The sequence below is a fragment of the Palaemon carinicauda genome, chromosome 2, assembly GCF_036898095.1.
Source record: "Palaemon carinicauda isolate YSFRI2023 chromosome 2, ASM3689809v2, whole genome shotgun sequence".
Lineage (NCBI taxonomy): Eukaryota > Metazoa > Arthropoda > Malacostraca > Decapoda > Palaemonidae > Palaemon > Palaemon carinicauda.
In genome coordinates, this window is record NC_090726.1 from 110,666,749 (window position 1) to 110,689,248 (window position 22,500).

At 40.8% G+C, this 22,500-nt stretch overlaps 1 protein-coding gene across 14 annotated transcripts in view; it reads left to right on the forward strand.

The window, feature by feature from the left end:
• Positions 1-22,500, forward strand: part of LOC137626304 (uncharacterized) — a 455,153-nt gene that overhangs the window by 133,198 nt on the left and 299,455 nt on the right. For all 14 annotated transcript variants that reach the window (XM_068357415.1, XM_068357417.1, XM_068357404.1 and 11 more), the window contains one exon: positions 13,203-13,338. In XM_068357415.1, the coding sequence (XP_068213516.1) occupies positions 13,203-13,338 (136 nt within the window). The remainder of the gene's footprint in view (positions 1-13,202; positions 13,339-22,500) is intronic.

The window sequence follows — 22,500 nt, forward strand, 5'->3', positions numbered from 1 at the left end:
ACTGTTCGTACGAACAGTATGAGTTCTTGTGTCCTGTGCATTTGATAGAATTCTTGATATTTTCTTAAGATAATTCTCATGTTACTCTAAAAGAGCTTTTTCAGGACTTAATTCTAATAACCTTAGCCTTGGGAGTAAAAGTCAGTGAACTTGTAGTATTCTTCATGAGTTTCTCACCTTCACTCCTGGCTGTCTCCTGACACTGACTTGAGGTGTTCTCTTGCTGGCCAAAAAGGAAAAGCCTCTCCTGAGACCTGGACCATCTCCATATCTGCTTTACAGCCTAAACTGCGGTGACCCTGTCCAGTGTCTGTCCTGAAAGTATGTTGGTAAAGATCCACTTCATCAGTAAAAGTAATTTGTTATAAAACACCTAGACAAACAAATCCCTTTCTACAGGGTCTGTCTGTGTCTCATAACCTCTCATTAACCTGTTAAGCGTCCCCCCTGGACCAGGTTGCCGCTAACGTACCCTTAACGCTTTTTTTTGCCCTGAGCGGTCATTTCACTAATGATAATTTTTCAAAGTTAATATCATTTCTTTATGCTTATAATTCGTATTTATAGTTAAAAGTAGGGATATTAATCAAATGGTAGAGTAAAAAAAACAATACTACTATTATTTTATTTCAAATGGCTACATAATACTGAATATTCTAATGGGTTCTTTTTATCTTCAATCGTAAATCTTACGCCAGGATAAGCAACAAAAGCAAAGGGATAAACCACTCCCCCTCTCTCTCTCTCTCTCTCTCTCTCTCTCTCTCTCTCTCTCTCTCTCCCTCTCCCTCTCCCTCTCTCTCTCTCTCTCTCTCTCTCTCTCTCTCTCTCCCTCTCTCCCTCTCTCTCCCTCTCTCTCCCTCTCTCTCCCTCTCTCTCCCTCTCTCTCCCTCTCTCTCTCTCTCTCTCTCTCTCTCTCTCTCTCTGTGCATTTCCTTTCCTATATAATTTGTGAAATCTCGTTGTCCAGTCATTCGGTAATAAGAAGTCATTTTCGCTTCTCGGCATCGAAAGAAAACTTTGTTTCTTCAATATACTTATCACTGGAGGATTCAGAACTAGTGCTCTCATTATCAAACAGGTTATCATTATCAAATTCCTCAACAAGAATATCATTTATTTCATCTAAAGAAATAACCTTCCTCTTTAGACCGTTCATTACAAAAGGAACAACAAACAACCACCTCCGCATGAATGGCCGAAGTGCACTGATAGGAAACCAGACCAGTTTTCTAACATCAAGTTACCTTCAGAAAAATAGTTGCCAGACATCATAAAAGTTTCTATTTACAGCCCCCATATGCTGAGAGTGTTGCCAAGTAGTGATCCTATACTTACTATACGAGTAAACGTAATATCACGAGACTGACGGCTTGAAAAGGGCAATTAAAGTCATGAACGGAATATGCAGTTGAAGGCGGTACCGAGTAGATCCTGGTGAACGGTTTATCATGTGGGTGACGCTTAACAGGTTAAAAACACTTGTCCACTCCCCATCCATGAACTCATGATGTGATAAAAATTGTTTCCTTTGGCATCTGCTAATATGCAACTTCAGGATATCCAGTGTATTGCCGGTTTGTTTGGGCAAAGGGTATTGATAAAGCACTACCTGAAATAAATATGTTGAAGAAATTCAATATGTGTGCATGGTGCTCAGCTCAATTGTGTCTCCTATTTGGGAAATTGGGTTGAAGAGAGGGATCCGCTACTGGGTCCTCTTGTAGAGGTGCTATAAATTGTAACCTTTTGGTACCCAAATACAGTACTGTATTATTATATTAGTAATATGATTTTGGCAACCAATAATTGTTACATAATTGTTAATTACTGTATAGCCTTGTCGTAGTTAATGAGTATAATCCCAGACATATTTAACTACTGTAATAAAGTTTCATGGGTAATACAGTGGTATTGAAATGATGATGAAGAAATGAGAGGGAAGAATTTTCCCATGTTAATGACTTTTGTTAAAAAATTTAAAACTAAGCTTACCTCTGCTGAAATAGTACTGTACAGAAATTCATTAGACAAGGTAATATAGTGTTTAATTGTTAAGATGGTGTTGATATTGATTGGAGAATTGCTTGTGAATGTTAAAATATAATCTTGTTACAGTATGCATTATGTAAGAAGAAATTATTTTTCCTTTTTCCTCTTTTATCTTAAAAGTTGAGGATAAAGAAATAAAGTACAATGTTTTGAGAGTCAATTCAGGCACATGTGGCCCTTAAAAATTGTTGGTATAGCATTCACAGATTTTACTGTTTGTTGGGAAGCCCTTTATTTCGTTAGAGTGACATGTATTTCAAGTATTTGTGGGATTTGATTATATATTGTAATATCTATTGCAGAAGAGCAGTCACACTGCTATTCGCAGGATGTTTTTATCTTTAATTCTTATTATTATTACTTGCTAAGCTGCAACCCTAGTTGGAAAAGCAGGATACTATAAGCCCAAGGGTTTCAACTATAAAAACTTAAAAAAAAAAAAATAAAGAGAAATAACATAGAATAGTGTGCCTAGTGTACCCTCAGGCAAGAGAACTCAACCCCAAGACTGTGGAAAACCAGGGTACAGAGACTATGACACTACCCAAGACCAGAGAACAATGGTTTGATTTTGCAGTGTCCTTCTCACAGAAGAGCTGCTTACCATAGCTAAAGAGTCTCTTCTACCCTTACCAAGAGGAAAGTAGCCACTGAACAATTACAATATAGTAGTTAACTCCCTTGAGCAGAGAAGAATTGTTGGTAATCTTATTGTAGTCAGGTGTATTACTAGCGAAGCTACAATCCTAGTTGGAAAAGCAAGATGCTATAAGCCCAAAGGCTCAAACTGGGAAAATAGCCCAGTGAGGAAAGGAAATAAGTATATGAATAAATGATGAGAAAAAATTAACAATAAATCATTCTACAAACAGTAATAACGTCAAAAAAGATATGTCATATATAAACTAAAAAAAGACTTATGTCAGCCTGAAAATATGAAAACATTTGCTGCAACTTTGAACTTTTGAAGTTCTACTGATTCAACTACCCGATTGAACCTTATGATGGAGAAGGCCTGGCTATTAGAATCAACTGCCTGCCTAGTATTACGAACAGGATAGAATTGTGCAGGAAGATCTTAATGTAAAGAATGGTCAGAATTATGAAAAATCTTAGGCAACATGCATAATAAACTAATTGAACGACGGTGCCAAAGATTAATATCTAGATCAGGAATAAGAAAAGGCCAGACTATTAGGTTTATGTGTAGGCAAGGGGACCATAAGCCGTAACCAGAGAAAAGGATCCAATAAAGTACTGTGTGCCCAGTCAAAGGCCCCAATAACTATCTAACGATAGTATTTCATGGGATGATTGGTGTCCTAGCCAACCTACTACTAGGAAACATTGAAAGTAGAGTTAGCCCTCCCTATTCGTTGGGGTTAAGTAACAGAGACCGGCACGAAAAGTGAGAATCCGTGAATACCTGCTGACCTAGTGTTAACTCCTAACTTAACAACTCACTGCACATTGCCTATGTGCGGTTGATTAACACACTCAATTACTGCCTAATATTGGTTTTACAGTAGAAGATTGTATTACTGTATGATCACATTTCAGTAAGTTTACTGTAAATGTACACTCTTTTACCAAGTACAGTGGAACCTCTACATCCGAATGTATCTACATCCGAATTTTCCAACATCCGAAGTAAAATTCGAGCAAATTTTTGACTACACCCAAATTTTATTTCGACACACGAAGTAAGCAATTTTCGTCGTACCGGTTGTATCCAAATTTTTCGACACGCGAAGTACAATTTGAACACGTTTCTACTCTACACCCAAATTTTTTTTTCGACACCCAAAGTAAACAATACTCGTACGCGTAGTCGGTGCTCATAGCGCCTGATGTGTTTTTTATATCCGCCGATAGAAGGCAGCACTTCGACCTCGGAGGGACCCTCAATTAGCGTGTCTTGGGACATTCCTCTGTTCTCTCGGCTTTGTGTGGTTGTGCCCTGTGCGTTCTGCTATTATCTGTGTTTTAATCGTGATTTTTTACGTTCATCCTTTTACGGTATTTTACGTAAATCATGGGTCCTAAAAGGCTAGTTTCGCAAGTGGTAGTGGTAGTGGTGAGAAAAGGAATAAGGGAATGCTTTCTTTAGAAGTAAAGCAAGAAATTATTGAAAAGTATGAGCGTGGCGTCCATATGAGTGAACTTGCAATAGGTTCGGCGCAAATAAAAGAGGTGTTAGGAAAATATCAAGACGTGGTTGACTTCATCGACAAATACCATCCAAAGAAATTGCAGGTTTGTCCTGTAGTTGCGCAGTTTGATGATGTCTCCCTAACTTATTTTTGAAACATTCTGAAAAGCTGTACCAAGCAACTTTCTATCGATAGCTTCTTTAAAAAAACTACGAAGCGAACTCGTGATGAAGAGGAAGGAAGTGGTTCAAAGAAAACAGCAAAGAGTGAAGAGAAAAAAATTCAATCAATTTTAAGTGTAGAGTGAAAGTGATTAAAATTGATCATCAAAAAGAAAAAAAGAAAATGTAAAAAAGAATATAAAATATAAGAATAAAAAAAAATAAGCTAAGTATGTTAAAGTTCACTTAGTGTAAGTTAGAATGAGTTACGGTAGTGTACGTTTATCGTAGTTAACCTCTCTACCTCCTCGCCGCCCGTCCGTCTCCTCTCTGCGTAGCAAGACCAACAACACCTGCGCTGGAGTTTTTAAGGTAAAGTGACGCTAAAAACCCGTTTCTTATTTATCATTTTTTGATAATTCTTCTTTTTTACATGTCTATTATCTAATTTAGTGTGCATTATTCTCATGGGAAATTATGTGTAGTAGTTTATTAAGAAGTTATCATAGGTTTTTGGGCTCACCCACGGATTAATCCTATTTCAATGTATTCTTATGGGAAAATTCGTTTCGACATCCGAACATTTTCTACATCCGAAGTCGGTTGTGGAACGGATTAAATTCGTATGTAGAGGTACCACTGTACTGTACACATTGAGACTATGGTATAGTACACATGCAGTAACACTATTCATCAAGACACTTACAAGAACAAAACACTGTAGTTCCTATCAGATATAACACTCGCTGATATTGTAGTGTATATTACTGTAATATATGTACAGTACTATCTTTACAGTACAGCTTAATTAGCCAATGTAACACTCGAAAGTGTTCGTATTTTTTGGCAGGTCAACTCGCACCGTTCAAACTCACCGTACGTGTAGCCTATATCTTTATTAAAGTCAGACCTCAATTATCGCGATAGGTTTCAGAGACAACCGTAATAAGCGAAAATTCGCGAATAAAAGTTACACTAGTGTGGGCTAGCTCCTAACCTAAAAAGTCACTGCTCCTTGCCACAAGCGGGTGCCAGAGCTGATGATTAACACAGTAAATACTGCCTAAAAGTTTTAATTTGGCTTCTGTAACAGTTTATAATCATATGTACAGTTTATAGAACGTTTGCACACATGTACTCTATATACTGGACACAGTAAGGTTACAGGTACATTATTGTGCTAAGGTAAAGTTTACCGAGTCATCATCCCCTTACTGTTGTGTATAGCAAAAGTTATTCCTATCTAGTAATACTGTACTGTAACCTAATACTCACTTATACTGTAATTTATATTACTGTAATATATGAACAGTAATATTACTACAGTACAGCTTAACTGCACTTACTGTAAATGTTCAGGGTTTTTGCTCAGACGTCTGTAGCCTACGACGCTACTCTAGAAGCATGATGCAACTTATGTGTTGTTTCTTGCACAGTATGTTATCTATGCTTTCTTAAACAGAAATACAGGTTATTTAATAGACTAAAAACTTAAATATCTCAATGATGTTTGTTTGTTTTAAATAAATAAACAAAAACTGCATTCGATCATTTTTCAACAACTGATCTCTCTCTCTCTCTCTCTCTCTCTCTCTCTCTCTCTCTCTCTCTCTCTCTCGATTTCCTTTCGAAAGCATTATTCAATTCTAGAAAATTATGATTATTTAAATAGTTAATTGAGCTTTAATAAAACACACACCTTATATTACCGTGTAAAGGACGACCCCATGTACTCGGCGAACCCCAAAATTTCCTTTAAAAAAAAGCGTTTTTATCATATACTCCATGTGATGGGCAGACGGCCATTTCAAGGCCAGCCTGTTACTACACTTGGTTTATAAATATTTTATCACATAATCTTTATTCATAATAACATCTTTACTAAAAGCTCTTAGTATCATTGGTTATCACTTGCATGTGTAAATGCGTTCGTTTGTTCGTCCTGATCGGCGATGAAACGTAAACAAATATTTTTCTGTTTTAGGCACCGGTTTTAAGAAAAACAGGACATAAAATCGCTCTTATTTCAATTATGTTGAATTTCTAACCTATACACAGATGTGTCAATGCGCTCGTTTGTTCGTTATGATCAGCGATGGAACGTAAACTAAGCAATGAATTGGGTTTTAAGTGGCGTGTTTAGCAGAAGTATCATATAAAATCATCTTTATTTAATTTATATTGGATTTCTAAGTATACAGCAAAAGCATTTCAAACAATGTAGACAAAACGGTGGACGATGACAGTACTACCGTGCTAGTAGTTCAAACGAAAGCAACGAAGACTAACCCCGAGACTATGGTGTCCTGATGAATTTTTTAAACTTTTTAATAGTTCAAATGGCAGTGTTCATTTTGATTGTTTTTAATTTCAATTTTATTGAATTAGGTTTTTTTGTAATTTTTAACCTTTTTGGCATCATTGTTTTCCTGTATACCATATTGTAGGTACCAATAACCTGCAAATTTAAGGTTTTGGACAACCACCACTACCGCCATCTCTTGGCAAATAATATAAACATTCTTAGTTGTCCGAAACAAGTGATCATATCAGCTGATTTGATCACGGCACCCAAAATACTTAGCTTGATAAAATACAACCAAAATTTAAAACAAAAGCACATATAGTAAGTCCTCGGGTTACGACAGTCCCGACTTACACTGTTTCGAGGTTACGGATATAAAAAATAATAATATTAAGCGTCGTTCCGTCTTACGCCGTTAGCATCATAAGCGACGTAAACAATTGCGATCTAGTTTTTAGCGTGCAGCGGATGAATACGCTTTGTTTCGGTTGTGGGCGAAGAAGACAGCATCAGTCGCGTCACTCGGTTTCAGTGATACGCCATTTTGGTTGTGTACGCCAGTTCTCTCACGTGTTTGATCATCTTTTTTAACTATTTGCCCTTCGTTATGGCTCCAAAGCGTAAGGTAGATTCTTCTGATGGTAGAGCATCAAAGAAAAGAAAGGCCATCACCATGGAAGTGAAATTAGACATTATTAAGCGATTAAGCGATCTAAAAACGGTGAAACGCCAACGAACATTGGCCGGTCGCTTGGCCTTAGTCGTTCGACAGTGGCTACCATTCTTAACCCTTTTACCCCCAGGCTATTTGGAAATTTCCAACCCTTAACCCCCAGGGGTTATTTTTTTTCAAGCACATTTTGCAGTATATTTTTTTCAAATTGCTCTAACAGCCTTAATTTTCGTCATAGAGAGGTCAGGTTGGTCTCATTCTCTTGGAAATGTCTGAATTTTCTCAAAAAATTATCAAAAATATGAAAAAAAAATTCAAATAGCATTTTTTTAGCAAGGACGTACCGGTACGTCCATGGGGGTAAAGGGATGAGTTTTGTGAAACGTACCAGTACGTCCTTTGGGGGTAAAAGGGTTAAGGATAAAGAGCGCATCATTGAACAAGTGAAAGGATCTGCTCCTATGAAATCAACAGTGATAACTAAGCACCGTAGTGGTTTAATTATTGAAATGGAAAGATTATTGGTGCTTTGGTTTGGTTGGAAGATCAAAATCAACGGCATATTCCGGTGAGCCTTATGGTGATTCAGGAAAAGCCGAAAAGATTGTTTGAAGCATTGAAAAAAGAAAGGGGGGAAGAAAGTGAAAGTGAAGAGTTTTCGGCTAGTAGGGGTTGGTTTAAGCTATTTAAGGCTCGGGCCAATTACCACAACCTTAAAGTGCAAGGTGAAGCTACTAGTGGGGGTGAGAAAGCAGCAAGTGAATTTCCTAAAGGGTTGGCTGAGATAATCAGGGGAGGGGGTTATTCTGCTTATCAAGTGTTCAATGTGGATGAGACAGGTTTATTTTGGAAGCGTATGCCTAACCGCACGTGCATTGCAAAGGAGGAGAAGTCAGCACCCGGTCATAAAGCCAGCAAGGAGAGGCTAACTTTACTTACTGGGGGAAATGCTGCTGGCATCTTCAAACTGAAGCTATTGCTGATGTATCAGGCTGAAAATCCAAGGGCACTCAAGGGCATTTGGAAGAGTCAACTCAGTCATTTGGAAGACAAATAAGAAGGCATGAGTGACACTTGCTGTGTTTGAGGATTGGTTTATCAACCATTTTGTGCCTAGTGTGGAGCAGTATTGCACCAAAAAGGGTATCCCCTTTAAGGTGTTGCTAGTGCTGGACAATGCACTTGGCCCCACTGCCCAGCTGGGAGACTTTTACCCTAATGTCAAGATTGTTTACCTTCCACCTAATACAACGGCCCTTTTACAGCCTATGGACCAAGGAGTGATTGCATCGTTCAAGGTCTACTACCTCCGAAGGACAATGGCTATGGCATTACAGGCAACTGAAACAAAGACAGACTTGACTCTGAAGGACTTTTGGAAGTCCTACAACGTCCTTGATGCTGTGAAGAACATTGCTGATTCCTGGGAGGAGGTGAAGTTTACAAACATGAATGGTGTTTGGAGGAAACTATGGCCTTAATTTGTGAATGATATCTAGGGGTTTGAGGACACAGTTTACCATGTTATCAAGAACATTGTTGCCCTGAGTAGGGAAATCGATCTGGATATGGAGGTTGATGATGTTACAGAGCTGCTGGAATCTCATGGAGAGGAGTTATCTGCTGGGGACCTGATACAACTGGAGAAGCAGATCATAGAAGAAACCCCCACCCCAGAGGCTAAGGCTTTCACAAGGCAGGGGTTGTCAAAAGGTTTTGCTGAGATACAGCAAGTGTTGGCAACTTTTGAGGCTCAGGATCCTAACATGGACAGGTTCACTAGGGTTTCCAGAGGCATCATGGATTTACTGCAGTGTTACAAGAGATCTTGGATGAGAAGAGTATCCTGTCTGTCCAGTCTAACCTGGAGCAGTTTTTTAAGAAAGTAGAGACACCTGCACCCTCTACCTCAGCTGCCTCTACTACTCCAGATTTGCCAGCAACAGAGCCTCTATCCTCTACCTCCACTGCCCTTATTGCTACAGAGCCTCTACCCTCTACCTCGGCTGCCTCTGTTGCTACAGAGCCTCTACCCTCTTCCTCCGCTGCCTTTACTACTCCAGTTTCGCCATCACCTTCTGTAGGTTCTGCCTCAACTCCAGACTCACCTGCCCCAGCCTCTGTCTCTCTTCTAGAGAATCCTAACTCACATGCCACAGTTTCTCCAGCATCTTCTGCAACTTCCTCTCCACAAAAACCTGTCTCTCCATCCCTTGCAACATCCCTTCCAGTGTGCAAGGTAACCATGGGAATAAGGTAAGGAATTGTTCTCTTTTTTTTATTAATATTTACTTTAATTCAATTGGTAAGGAATTGCTTGCTCTTTTTCTAATACTTTTTTATGTAATTTTTTACACTTAATTGTAATACAATACTTTACAGTACAGTACGTATAGAGTAATTTATTTATGATGTTCCGACTTCCACTGAAATTCAGGTTACACCGCTTCTTAAGAATGGATCAACGTCGTAAGTCGAGGATCCCCTGTAAATGTTTTATTGAAGCACAATTAACTATTTAAATAATAGTAATTTTCTAATATACAATAATGCTTCTGAAACAAAATAGAATATTTAATGAGAGAGAGAGAGAGAGAGAGAGAGAGAGAGAGAGAGAGAGAGAGAGAGAGAGAGAGAGAGAGAGAATCATTCATATTTCTCTCTCTCTCTCTCTCTCTCTCTCTCTCTCTCTCTCTCTCTCTAGAATATGAATGATTTGAAGTTTTCTGGCATCTCTCTCTCTCTCTCTCTCTCTCTCTCTCTCTCTCTCTCTATGTGTAATAAATGAAATCTTTGTTTCTTTGCTAAGTCTCTATTGAGGCTTTATAATCAAGCACCGCAGAGCTAAAAACTATAAAATATCGTGCATCTGGGGTAGCATGCCTCAATAATAAAGGTTGGGGTTGATGATGATGGACTAGGCAAGGTTGATCAGCTAATTTGAATGTAAACAATGTATAAGATTATAATTCAATATATTTTTTTAATTTTGAATACAATACTGTACTAAAATGTGAATATCACATGTATCAATATTGGATACAGTTGTGAAACACCAGGGAGAGAGAAGGACGAAACAATAGGACAAAGAGATGAGACTAGGAGGCGGTAGCATGCGTGTGTGCCTGCGTGCGTTCAGATTGTATGGGCCTTGCGGTAGGACATTCCCTGAGCCAAATGTACGCTAAATCAAATAAATTAGCGAAATAAATGAATTTCGGGAATGTGAGAAGGAAAGAAAAATAGGAATGGGAATACGTGAAATGAGGGATAAGAAAGGCGTTTAGAATGATTAATAAGATGAAAATGACGAATGAATTAGAAGATGAATAAAATCGCAAAAAATAAAGGGAATCAAAAGTTGGAACAATAAATTATAGATATGTGTGGGAGAACAAAGTAAATGTACGAAAGGGATTTGGTAAAAGGATTAAGAATATAAAAATAAGTGAAAGGCAATAATAATATGAAGGAGGTATCATACTAATATGCATGATATTTTACATCAGTGAGGTAATTCTGTGAAGTGAATGGTCATATCAGTGGGATAATATCGTGAAAATGAATACTGTATAGGTTGACGACGAACTACGCAGATTTATCCAGCTTATTTGAATGTAAACAATGCATAAGATTATAATTCGCTATGTATTTAGTTATAAATTCAATACTAAGATGTGAATATTACATCCATTATTATTGGATACAGTTAAGTGAAACACCAGTTTAATCAAAATCCTGTTTATTTAAAAAAAAGCTGTAATTTTTTACCACAGTAAATGGATATACACTGTACAGAGAGAGCTAGGATAGTGGTGCGCAGCGCTCTCAGTGTAAAGGAGCGCTGGCGATTTGAAATCATTGCCTAGCTTGAATTTTATTGCAATATTTATGAGAATTTTTATTTAATAGGTATTGCATTGGTTTTGGCCATCCCAATGCGGTTGCCAGCTATTAGAAATTCTTGATTGGTAAACAATAACCTAATTTTTGGGGGGAATTCGAAAAACTGAAACAGCGAAGTAAGTAACCGCGATTAACAAGGTCTGACTGTACTATTGTAAAATAGGGTATGCCGTAAACAGTTCTGTAAAGGTTTTAATATAACAATAACACTAGAGTATTACACAATGATTACACTAACAAAATAGAAATTAAAAGAAAATTTACCAGTACAACACCACCAATCATTTACGTATGAAGTTCTACGCAGTAAGTTTGAAGCATGTTGCAACTCTTTGAGCCGTTGATTATTTGGCATGTTGGGTAGTGTTATGTACGTATCACATTTTATATTAAAATCACTATAAGCACACTGGATATGTACAGTTTTTTACATTAATTTTTACATGAAACATGATTCGTCATAAAAACGACCGGACCAGATGTACTGTACATGCAAAGAGAGGCGATGCAAGACTGAGGCCGAGTGATTGAGAGATGGGATGTTGTGGTGTGTGGAGGGGGAAATTCCACAAAGGATGGCGTGTCCAAAGAAAAGTAGTTGGTTCAAAATCGTCATCGTGAAATTGTGTGGAAAGGGAAATTCCGCTAAGGGTGCCAGGTCCAAAGAAGAGCAGTTGGCTTAAAATCTTCATTGCGAAAAAGCGAATATGGGATTTTTCATTTAATAGATTATAAAGTTGTCTGTATCCCGAATGATCAAAATTGTGAATTGGGAGGGCTGACTGTATTATACGGTAAAAGCATTGGTATCAGTTAGCATTGGGATAACTCATTATTGACGTGCAAATTGTTTGTGTTTATGATAATGTTAACCGTCTGTCAGTTTCATGCTTTATGACATATTTTTTAGTTTGTTCAGTCCTGAGTCCTTTTTGAGTGGTTCATCTCCATAATTAAATGTGATTTCTGGTTATATTTGTTTTTCCAAGCAGAGACTTTAGTTTTCATGGAAATGATTGCTCATAATAAGTATATTGTGCCCTTGAAAGACTTCACTTGAGCCTAACATTTTTTCTTGCACCTCTCTATGAACCACTACCGAGAGCCGTAGCGTTGATGGGCCCTTGTTATTGTGACAGCTTTATTTCTCCGGATCTGTAATAAGTATTTTCTAATAACTTATATACATACCTGTAGTCAAATCCCCAATTTGATAATCGTTGGATATTATTTTGAAATATAAATTTATAAGTTCATTTTTAATATGTAAATAATTTGCATGCTTGCCTTATATGTTAAGTAAACATTCTGTTTATGTTTCTTATGAATGGGTTGGTAAATATTATGTCTGTAATTTTTCTGCATGAATATTTAATGAGTAGTGCTCTCTCTCTCTCTCTCTCTCTCTCTCTCTCTCTCTCTCTCTCTCTCTCTCTCTCTCTCTCTCTCTCTCTCTCTCTCTCTCTCTCTCTCGTTAGTTAAAAGAGCCGACTCAATTGATCTAGTTAAACCAAGTGTGGAGTCTGCCAGTCAGTCATTTATATTCTTATTAACCCTTTTACCCCCAAAGGACGTAATGGTACGTTTCACAAAACCCTTCCCTTTACCCCCATGGACGTACCGGTACGTCCTTGTAAAAAAAATGCTATAGAAATTTTTTTTTTCATATTTTTGATAATTTTTTGAGAAAATTCAGGCATTTTCCAAGAGAATGAGACCAACCTGGCCTCTCTATGACAAAAATTAAGGCTGTTAGAGCAATTTAGAAAAAATATACTGCAAAATGTGCTGGGAAAAAAATAACCCCCTGGGGGTTAAGGGTTGAAAATTTCCAAATAGCCTGGGGGTAAAAGGGTTAAATCCATTCTACTTCATCCGTACCATTATTTGATTTTTTTTTGACTTAAGGTTGAATAATAATGTAAGGCAATAAGAAAGTTGTATATCATCAGGTGATGCTGACCTAGAGAGTCTTGCAAGCACAGACGTGTCGGTTTTGGAAGGCGAAGAAAAGAAAACTGTCGAAGAAGAGACAGATTTATCGCTGGCATCATCCCCCTCCCTTCCAGAGGATCTTCCAGCAATAAAGCAAGTTAATTTTTGTTTTTGTAATATTAATTTGGGTTCCTATGAAGTTACTATATTATACAGCTGTTTGCAGCTGCTTATATTGTACAGTAGGCACCAAATCTGATGCAACAAATTGCAAAATTCATCGTACTTTGTTAGAAACGCTCGTGGTTGCCATTTAGTATATTTTATTCCAATTATTTTCTTCCTCTTTATCTGATAATAAGTATCACTGGCTAAGTGTAGAGTCACAGAAGGTATATCCTCAGCGAATGGTCACTGTTAATTCAATAAATGTTTATTAAGAGAAAAAAAAATTTCCTCGGAGATACGTAAGGCAACTATACGTGTGTTAACGAGAGTTCAACATTGAATGGCAGCAGGAAGGATTAGCTTATTGTAATTTGTAAATAAACTTTCTTCTTTTATAGCGTTTCATAGAAAGTTATGATTTCTTTTGGTAAAATACAAAGAAACTTAGCATCTGAATAATGGAATAAAAACACACAAGTTTTATGTGCAATTAATTGGATACAGGGTTAGTCATATTTCAATAATCAAGGAAATATATTTTCCAGCTTTTTATTAAAATTGCAGTTGTTTGGATATCTGCATGGTTGTAAAGATGATTTTCCATTAATTAGGTTTCACTCATGAGCTTTATAAGTACGTGCTTGGTTTGCCACAAAATTTCAACCGGGATAGCTGGAATAGGTTAAAAACTATCATTGTTGAGTCTTATTCTCGCTGCTTAGTATATCATACAAGTAATTAAATTCTGTAGGAAATACTAAAGGTATGGTGACATAACATGTCAATCTCTTCTAAGTCAACCGCTATAAGAAGATATTACTAAAGAAATTGCTTTTTCATACAATTTACAAAAAGCAAATACCATTTATATTAAGTTAGAGAGATATACATTTCATAATCTAAATAAATATAACAAATTTGGAAATAATTTGTATTTTTCCTAACATACAAACCTGGAGCTATTTATTATTATTATTATTATTATTATTATTATTATTACTATCCAAGCTACAACCCTAGTTGGAAAAGCAAGATGCTATAAGCCCAGGGGCTCCAACAGAGAAAAATAGCCCAGTGAGGAAAGGAAATAAGGAAATAAATAAATGAAGGAAATAAATAAATGAAGAAAACAAATTAACAATAAATCATTCTAAAATAAGTAACAACGTCAAAACAGACATGTCATATATAAACTATTAACAACGTCAAAACAAATACTGTATGTCATATATAAACTATAAAAAGACTCATGTCCGCCTGGTCAACAAAAAAAGCATTTGCTCCAACTTTGAACATTTGAAGTTCTACTGATTCAACCACCCGATTAGGAAGATCATTCCACAACTTGGTCACAGCTGGAATAAAACTTCTAAGTGCTGCGTAGTATTGAGCCTCGTGATGGAGAAGGCCTGGCTATTAGAATTAACTGCCTGCCTAGTATTACGAACAGGATAGAATTGTCCAGGGAGATCTGTATGTAAAGGATGGTCAGAGTTATGAAAAATAGGGTATTACTTTCAGTGCAGCTTAAAGACGAGCCATGATAATTTTAGTGAGGGATATACCCCATCCGCTAGTTAGCGGGTGGGGGGTGGGGTAGACTGACTACCCCGCTCACTCACATCTCTCGGCTGAGTAACCACTTTGCTTTATGGCAGGACTTCTCGGGGGCCAGGGCGGCGGGCCAATTTGTATAAATAGCTCCAGGTTTGTATGTTAGGAAATTATTTCCAAATTTGTTGTTTGTTCCGACACAGATACAAATCTTCGCTATTTATAATAGAGTGACTTACTCTTAGGAGGGAGGAAGTCCTCACCAACTGGCCTTGGTCATGACCTGTGGTCCTCTCTATTTCGATCTGTGATCGAAAGTAGAAGGGACCCTACCCTCGCTAAAATCAAGTGCCGATATGAGATAATGCACTGATAGCGGCCTGCAGAAGCTTGTGTGTGAGTGGAACTAACAGTGTGGTTTGTCTTTAACATAGGAACTTGAGTACAGAACCTATTGTTCTTAAAGACTTACCCAATACCCTCCCTCTAAAAGGTATTGGGGACGTAACAAAGTATTCTTCTATACTTAGGAGGCACAAGGGAAATGGGTCTTACATGCAGCGAGGTGAGGTCAGCTATGCTGAGGCTAGCGGAGCTGTTTTCCCCAGAGGGGAGAAGGTGAAAGGAAGAAAGGAGCCAGACATTCTTACTCATTCACCCCAGACTAATCCGGGTAGCCTCAGCCCTCAACCCTCTGCTACTTGTCCATCAAGGAGCCTGAGGTGTTTAGACCATTTGTTGGTCGACCCCCACAGGACCAATGGAAAAGGTCTCCATGTTCTTGTGGGTTACGTCTTTGCGGGTAGTGGGTCGTGAAGGTCGATTGACGCTTCCACATGCCCACTTAAAGTATCTGCATCACAGAGTAGTTTCTTGAACGCCAGGGACGTAGCGACGCCAGTGACGTTACGAGCTCTGGGTCTTAAGATGGAGGAGAGTCTAGATTAAGAGTAACCTCAATTGCCTTCCGATCCCAGAGGGGAAGGAAATCCTTGAGGTCCTCCTTTTGACATTCCCCGTGCTGGTCAACAGTGCCGACTCACGGGGGCGAGCTGGTATCGTTCTTTTAAGGTAACCCTACAGGCTCCTCACTGGGTAAAACCCCAGTTGATGGGTTTCCGGTTGCCGAACGAAGACACTTTATTCGAAATGGGCTGCACCCAGGGTACAGCACACTCAGATTTGAGTCTTGGCAATTCACTTAGGGACGCCACTGAGGATTACTTCTCCCCGTATTCTATGGTAGGAGACATCAGAGGTTGGATCATACAACACGCTAACTCTCTTGGTTAAAAGCCCAAGTGAGTAGAAAGGGCGTCTTCCGTGTAAGGAAGCGATCTGCTGCTGGGCCTAAGGTTCATAGAGAGGGGTCTTCCGACGGGGGACAAGTTATCTCAAACTTGCATAAGTAAAGGCACCGATGGGAGAGAATCCTCTTCCACGACATCAGTCACAAAAGGACCGAACACTTTGCCTGGAAAACCGACGCTGAAAAGTGTCTGTTGGTGCCTAGACATCTTTTCCGTAACCTGTTGTGAAAGACCTCTCTGAGAGGGGTGGTGTAGGATCGTCCCAGGCGAGAAGTCGAAGCAAAGCTACAGCTTAGGAAAGCATTAGCATGTGGCTGCTTTCAAGATCGTGCCGTGGAGGAAGATCCCTCGGAACTCCGTCAGGAGCTGTAGAAGGTCTGGGAACCATTCTGTGGGTTGCCATAGCAAAGCTATTGGAGCTCTGTCAGGGGCTGCAGAAGGTCTGGGAATCATTCTGCGGGATGCCATAGCGAAGCTATTGGAGTCGTTGATAAGATCCTGCTTATCCTGACTTGGCTGAGGACTTTTTCCCCAGACCAAATGGGGGGGGGGGGGGTAAAAATAAGACACATCTAGGCCGCCCCATCAATCTTGGAATACATCTTGTTTGAGGGCCTGGGAAACGGTTGAGTGGGAGCATGAAGATCAGGGCCGCTGCGAGCATAACAACAGTCAGGGACCCCACAAAGTTAAGACTGTTGGATACAAGATGATTCCAAGACACTAGGAGCCCACTATCTGGGTGGTTTTGCAAGTACATTCTTATACCAGGAATGGCGCGAGCAGATGGGGCCAACTAGTTGTCCTCTGTCCATCTGAGGCTTCGTACTGCTAGATGGTTCTCTAAGAGAGGTGAATGCTGGTACCTCTCTGAATCGGGCCAACAGACGAGGATGGAATGGTATGGCATATGCCCCCCCCCCCCTCTCTCTCTTATGATGCAATATAGAGAGCATCAGGTTCAGAGGGAAGACGAAAAGACAGGCCTCTTTGCAGAAGCTCTCGTCTGCCACCCATCATCCGCGGATTGTCCAGAGGTGTGTGGGGGGGGGAGGGGGAGTGCATAGCAATAAACAAACCTCGAGATGATGTTGAGACGTGTAACTAATTGCACGTGCTAGCAACGAAAGGGAACAGCCTGTTCTCCCTCCAACTGCCACTAATCCAGTGTGGTTGGCCAAATAAGACTGATACCAAACGATAAACCAGTTAATCAGTACAGCTTATGTTATAATAGCGAATCTCCATAGAGATCGCTTTCCGGACAAGAGACTGTACGGTAATCACCGAACGCACCCAACCAAACCCAAGAGGGGATTGAGACGTATCTTCAATATATAGTTGGGTGGGTAAAGAGCATAAGTCTACTACGGAGTAGTAACACCGAACTGTGCACATGACAAGCATACATGTGTAGTTCGACTTAAAAGTCGTGTCTGGAACTCAGTTGGAGAACGTTGGAAACGTTCGTAACGGAGGTTTCCCGTTCTAAGGACAAAAAAAACGTTCGTACTTCTCCGTCTCCGATCGGTAAACTAGCATTTACATTAGATGTTCTCTACTAGGGAACAGATATGCTTATGAGAAGTTTCCAGCCAAAGCCTTTGTAGGAGACTAAGACTTGCGATCGAGGGAAAGGAAAAAATGCCTATAAGGAGGCAGAACGTAAATGCCGTATGTCTGGTTACAGGAAAGTAGCCAAGTAATGTACTGAATAACCTGGTTTCAGTAAGGGATATAAATATACAACTTGACAGACCGGAGTTCTAATTGGAAGATGTATATAGATAGCCCTTATTGGCAGAAAGATCGCTTGCACGCATATATGTACTTGTCCATTTGCGCTAGCGCATGCGTATTCTCTGCCTCTAGGAAACGTTTGCAACGAATCCGGTTGCTGGAATAATGTATATGTGACGAATCGCAACATTATTGCCGAAAGAATTTTTATCGTTGACTGAAATATTTTCTTGAATGAGAGCGAACATGTTCTCAAACAAAATATACAGTAATGGAGGTGATCATTCCCCCTTTGGTTTACCCCTCCTCTTTATGTGATGGGCAAGCCAGGGTTCATTACACAGAAACGGATGTCTGTTTACCCGTGGGCGGGGTTTGAAATGTTCGTAATGTAATGAAAAGATGCCCACGCTGTTGCTATCGTTCTTTAACGTTAGCTAACAATGTTCCTTCGGGAATAATTGTTCGAAACAATAACCCTGTAAGGATAGAATGAAAAGTCTCGGAAGACTATGGTGTGAAAAGGCAAGTCGTTATACCCACAGTACAATGACGGGGAAGGCTGCCTTCATCAAACGGTAGAACTGAGTTTAAGACAATAACCTCGCAGTTTTGTCTTGGCTAGAGTGCCTGCTCCGGGAAGGCTTATGGCCTTCATGAAGTTTTAACACCCATTGAAGTTTTGTAAAAACTTCTCATGAACGAGTCTCCCGAAAAAGGGTGAAGCCTCGTATGTGCGGGTTTGCTTCAAAAAGGCCAGACATAATTGCCATCGACTGCTTACCTAAAGGGGTTGCCATTTAACGCTTTCTCGATAGTGAGAAAACTACCGTCTAAATCAGGCAAGGCCTGCCAGGGGAAATGAACTGCAATGTAAAGAATTTTTCATTCCCCGCTCATTTCCATCTGCTAACCAAACCACTCGAAGTGGGAAGGTGGAGGAAAGACGACGGTGGTTCGTTCGAAAACGAAAGAATCGGTGCTGGCGAAACAAGACTAGCTGATATAGTAATCAGCTGGGAGTGTAGAGTGACGTATCAAGTCACACCTTTGGAAGACCCATCTCGTAGAGGGGGGGGGAGGTCGACCATAGAGTTTTCAGAAAACTCTGAATCGTGGAAACAGAGAGATTCGGGTGAGAACCTAGGCGTTCAGAATCTATTTGTGAATTCCTTTCTCACGACCTTAAGGGATGTTTTGCCGAGAACCCTCAGGAACTCTGACGCTGATTCCTGATAGAATTCCAGGAATCGTGTTACGTGACCAGGACCCAAAGGAACTGTGTCATAGTTACCTGTAGAGATTCGTAAACCCTTAGGCAGCAGGCATCCCTCTGTCATCAGAGTAAAACTCTTGATGACGATGGGCGTGCGCGAACAATTCACGGGACGAGAGTTCGAAAACTCTTGTCATGAGAGTAAACCTCTTGTGCACTCGTGAACACTTCGCGCAACAAGAGTCCGAAAAACTCTGTCATATAAGTATGGCTATGGGCACGAGAACCCAAAGGTTCAGCGTGAACTGCGTTGTGAGACCCCGAAGGGTCATAAGAGTTGTTCGTGCACTTCAACCGATTGCGTGCGCGCCAAGTTGGTCGTGCGTGCGAGCCAATATGGTCGTGTGTGCTAGCCAATATGGTCGTGCGTGCGAGCCAATATGGTCGTGCGTGCGAGCCAACATGGTCGTGTGCGCGCGCCAATACGGTAGTGCGCTCCAATCCGATTGTGTGCGCGCGCCAATATGATCGTGCGCTCCTATCCGATCACGTGCGCCAAAATGGTCGTGCATGTGCGCCAATTTGGTCGTGCGCTCTTACGCCGAACTGTAGATAGGCAGAAGGGAGCTCGTGTGCGCACCTTTTTCGCGCTCGTGGAGCGCATGAGGTTGTTCGCGCGCCTGGTGCACATAAGGTTGCTTGCTCGCAGTGTGTTGTTCGCATGCATGGCGCGCCACAGGATGTTCGAGCGCATGGCGAGCAACAGGATGTTCGCGCATATGGCGCGCCTAAGGATGAACCCGCACGCCGTGATCGCTATTTTGCTTGCGCACGAAGACGGTCGTGCTTGCCAAGTCGGTCGTGCACGTCGATTCGGTCGTGCGCGCCAATTTGGCCGTGCGCGTGAGAGCTCTCCGGTTGGTGAGATTACTGACTGCTACGCTCACCCGAAGGTTCGCGATAGCTTGTGTTGTATGAGCGCGAACGATCAACACAACGAGAGTTTGGAAACTCTCTGTCATAAAAAGAATAACTCGGGTCACGAGAACCTGAAAGTTCAGCGTGAACTGTGTTGCGCGAACCCGAAGGGTCAGCGCAACGAGAAACTGAAGTTTATCTGTCACTAAACACCGAAGTGTCGGAGTGACTAAAGTTACGAGAGCCCAAGGGTTCTGCGTAACTAATGTTATAAGATCCCGAAGGGTCATCGTAACGAGAAACCGAAGTTTCCTTGTCACAAAACACCGAAGTGTCAGTGACTCAAGTTACGAAAGCCCTAGGGTTCAACATAACTGATGTTATGAGACCCCGAAGGGTCAGCGTAACGAGAAACCGCAGTTTCCCTGTCACAACACACCGGAGTGTTAGAGTGATTAAAGTTACGAGAGCCCAAGGGTTCAGCGTAACTAATGTTACGAGACCCCAAGGGTTCAGCGTAACTAATGTTACGAGACCCCGAAGGGTCAGCGCAACGAGAAATCGAAGTTTCCCTGTCACAAAACACTGAAGTGTCAGAGTGACTAAAGTTACGAGAGCCCAAGGGTTCTGCATAACTAATGTTACGAGACCCCGAAAGGTCAGCGTGATTGATGGCACAAGTTCCCGAAGGCTCAACGTTACCACCGTTACGAGAGCCCGAAGGTTCAGCGTAACTGAAACCTGAAGGTTTCGAGCGGAGTCCCGAAGGACTCCTATAACACCTCCACATAAGAGGTTTGTTCTCCCGATGGAGAATGTCGCTTAACAGAAGGCTCTCGTTCCGCCCCCGAAGGAGAACCATAAGCGTAACGGGGGACCGCTGATGCCCAGAGGCGGTCTTCTCTCGAGGACGAGAGACTTGTTCCCCCGAAGGGATAGCCTTCCTCGGAGAAAGCTCTGCTACCGCCCCTGGTGGATCAGCAAGCTCCTACAAGTTATTTCTCGCGAACGAGAGGGAAGTTCTCCCAACAGAGATTGCCTAAGATAAGCTTTCTCCCAGCTCTATGGGAATAAAGCGTAGGCGTAAAATATCACTCGCGAACGAGGGAGAAGTCCCCCCAGAGGAGGACATCGCCAAAGACAAGCTTTCTCCCAGCTCTATGGGAAAAAAGCATAGGCTTAATAATCTCTCTCTCGCGAACGAGAGTGAAGTCCTCCTGAAGAAGGACATCGCCTAAAACAAGCTTCCTCCCAGCTCTATGGGAAAAAAGCGTAGGCGTAAGAACTCTCTCTCGCGAACAAGAGAGAAGTCCTCCCGAAGGAGGACATCGCCTAAGGCAAGCTTTCTCCCAGCTCTATGGGAAAAAAGCGTAGGCGTAAAAATCTCTCGCGAACGAGAGAGAAGTCCTCCCTCAAGAGGACATAGCCTAAGTAAAGCTTTCTCCCAGCTCTATGGGAAAAAAGCATTGGCGTAAAAAAGATCACTCTCTCTCTCTCTCTCTCTCTCTCTCTCTCTCTCTCTCTCTCTCTCTCTCTCTCTCTCTCTCTCTCTCTCTCTCGCAAGAGAGAGAGAAGTTCCCCTCAGAGGAGGAACATCAAGTTGAAGGTTGACAGCGAATGCTACCTCGTAATGAGGGCAGCTCATGAGCTAGCACATGGAGCGCAAGATAACGAACAGGGCGGCCGTAGCCCTCGGCCTTGTGTTCTACGTCGCTGTTACATGTGAAAAAAAAGGAAGTTGTTATCAATTACAATTCATGCTCCTTTGCACAAAATACACTATTCGGGGAATAAGTCACCTTCCTTGTAAGATAATTCCTCGAATGGGAGCTGAACTGTTATACACTTTAATTCTGTAATGAAACAAACACGCCGCAGTGTTTAGAACCTGCCGACCAACAGTCGCAGGGAAGGGCGGCAATGACAACTCCCTGACAACAGAGGCAGTTGGATACAATGTCAACAGCAATTAAAGTTACAAGTATCTTACAACGTATATTTCCATTTATACACATATACACTCAAATATATGTAAGATAAATGAAAACATACAAGAAAAACAAAAAATAAAAATAAAGAATCATCAAGGCAAGTCTTTGCGGGAGAGAAGGGCAGCATGTTCGTCCTCTACCGAGCCAAAAAGTAAAGTGGTTACTCAGCCGAAAGGTGTGAGTGAGCAGGGTAGCCAGTCTACCCCACCCTCCACCCGCTAACTAGCGGATGGGGTAGTTATTCCTCACTAAAATTATCATGGCTCGTCTTTCAGCTGTGCCGAAAGTAATACCCTATTATAAATAGCGAAGGTTTGTATCTGTGTTGGAATAAATACATTTTTCTATACTCACACAGACACAGAGGAATAGTCCTCACAACCAGGCATAGCCTACCAAAGACTAAGAGGGAAGCCTA